This window comes from Naegleria gruberi, assembly GCF_000004985.1.
Source record: "Naegleria gruberi genomic scaffold NAEGRscaffold_1251, whole genome shotgun sequence".
Taxonomy (NCBI): domain Eukaryota; phylum Heterolobosea; class Eutetramitea; order Acrasida; family Naegleriidae; genus Naegleria; species Naegleria gruberi.
Window position 1 is genome coordinate 1 of NW_003162679.1, and position 1,228 is coordinate 1,228.

At 32.8% G+C, this 1,228-nt stretch overlaps 1 protein-coding gene across 1 annotated transcript; it reads left to right on the forward strand.

Annotated features, from left to right (window-relative positions):
* Window positions 1-416: 416 nt before the first annotated feature.
* On the forward strand, window positions 417-873 carry NAEGRDRAFT_55015 (uncharacterized protein; the record flags this gene model as incomplete). The annotated part of the gene is made up of 1 exon (XM_002667950.1): window positions 417-873. A coding segment is annotated over one exon (457 nt), but the record flags the coding sequence as incomplete, so codon positions are not given.
* Window positions 874-1,228: the final 355 nt, after the last annotated feature.

The window sequence follows — 1,228 nt, forward strand, 5'->3', positions numbered from 1 at the left end:
CGGTTGTAATTGTTTAAAATTACACTANCACATAGTATCATCCTTAATGAACTTCAACTCCTAGTCGTCTCATCCCACCTGTTATCACACCTTAAACAAATGTTTAATTAAAAGAGCTCCATTTGGAAGAGTGGGATTTCGTTGGTTGAGGAATTTCGTTATGGCAGTTTTCCAGCCCCAGAAAAAAAAAGAACATTTTTCTCTCTAATAAAGAGATAGCAGTTACCATTTTTTCCCGCGTCGTAAAAATTACAAGTTCAAAAAAAAATTCATCAAGGCTTGTATATTGTTCGCTTCCTCTAAGGAGAGATAACCACCCACCACCATCATTATTTATTTTTTTGGATGATTTTATTGTTCTTGTTGGGAATATTTAAAGAATGATGAATGATAATGCTCCATTTAAGATTCAGCCCATGCTGGATAAAGTAACAACACTCATCATGATGCAATCTATTTTAACGCCTTCAATATCAGACTTGGAAAGTGATCCCTATCTACGAAAAGCACTTGTTCAATTACCTCAAGACAAGTGGTCCTTATCTAAACAAGATATTAATACTAGTAAATTAGCCTTGGAAAGTGTTGGAATTGTAGATTGTTTTGAGGGTGTTATAAGATATAACAAGATGAGTAATAATGTAGTAATATCTCCAAAGAAATTTATGGATATTTTGAAGGTTACTGGAGAAGCTCTTCCTTATAAAGTGTTATTAATTGATAATGATGTTAATAACATTAAAAGTGCTAAGGAAGTTGGCATTTTAACTTGCCATGTTGTTCAAGGCTCTAGTGGAGTCCCTATTCAGAACACGGTAGATTTTCAAATAGACACCATATATCATGTACAGACCGAGCTTAGAGATTTAAAGAGTAAGTTTTTATTATTTATAATTATATTAACAATATCATTTGAATAACCATCAATCATTTAACCATCAATAATTAGAGTATAAAAGACCAGGTGTAGTGGAAGAAGAAGTAGCATCACCACTTGCAGTTAAGAATGATATTGTTAACACAAAATCAAAGTTAGCACCCAATAGTACAAACTTGGATAAAAGACCAACTATTGCACCTTCTATACTTCAAGAACCTAAAAAACAAACCCTTAAACCATCTCCAATCAATAGCAGGGCATCTCCAANACCTGATAATGATCAAAATATGCCAATATCCCCTCAACCAAAAAAACCAGTAGAAAATATCAAATTGAATTCTATTGATG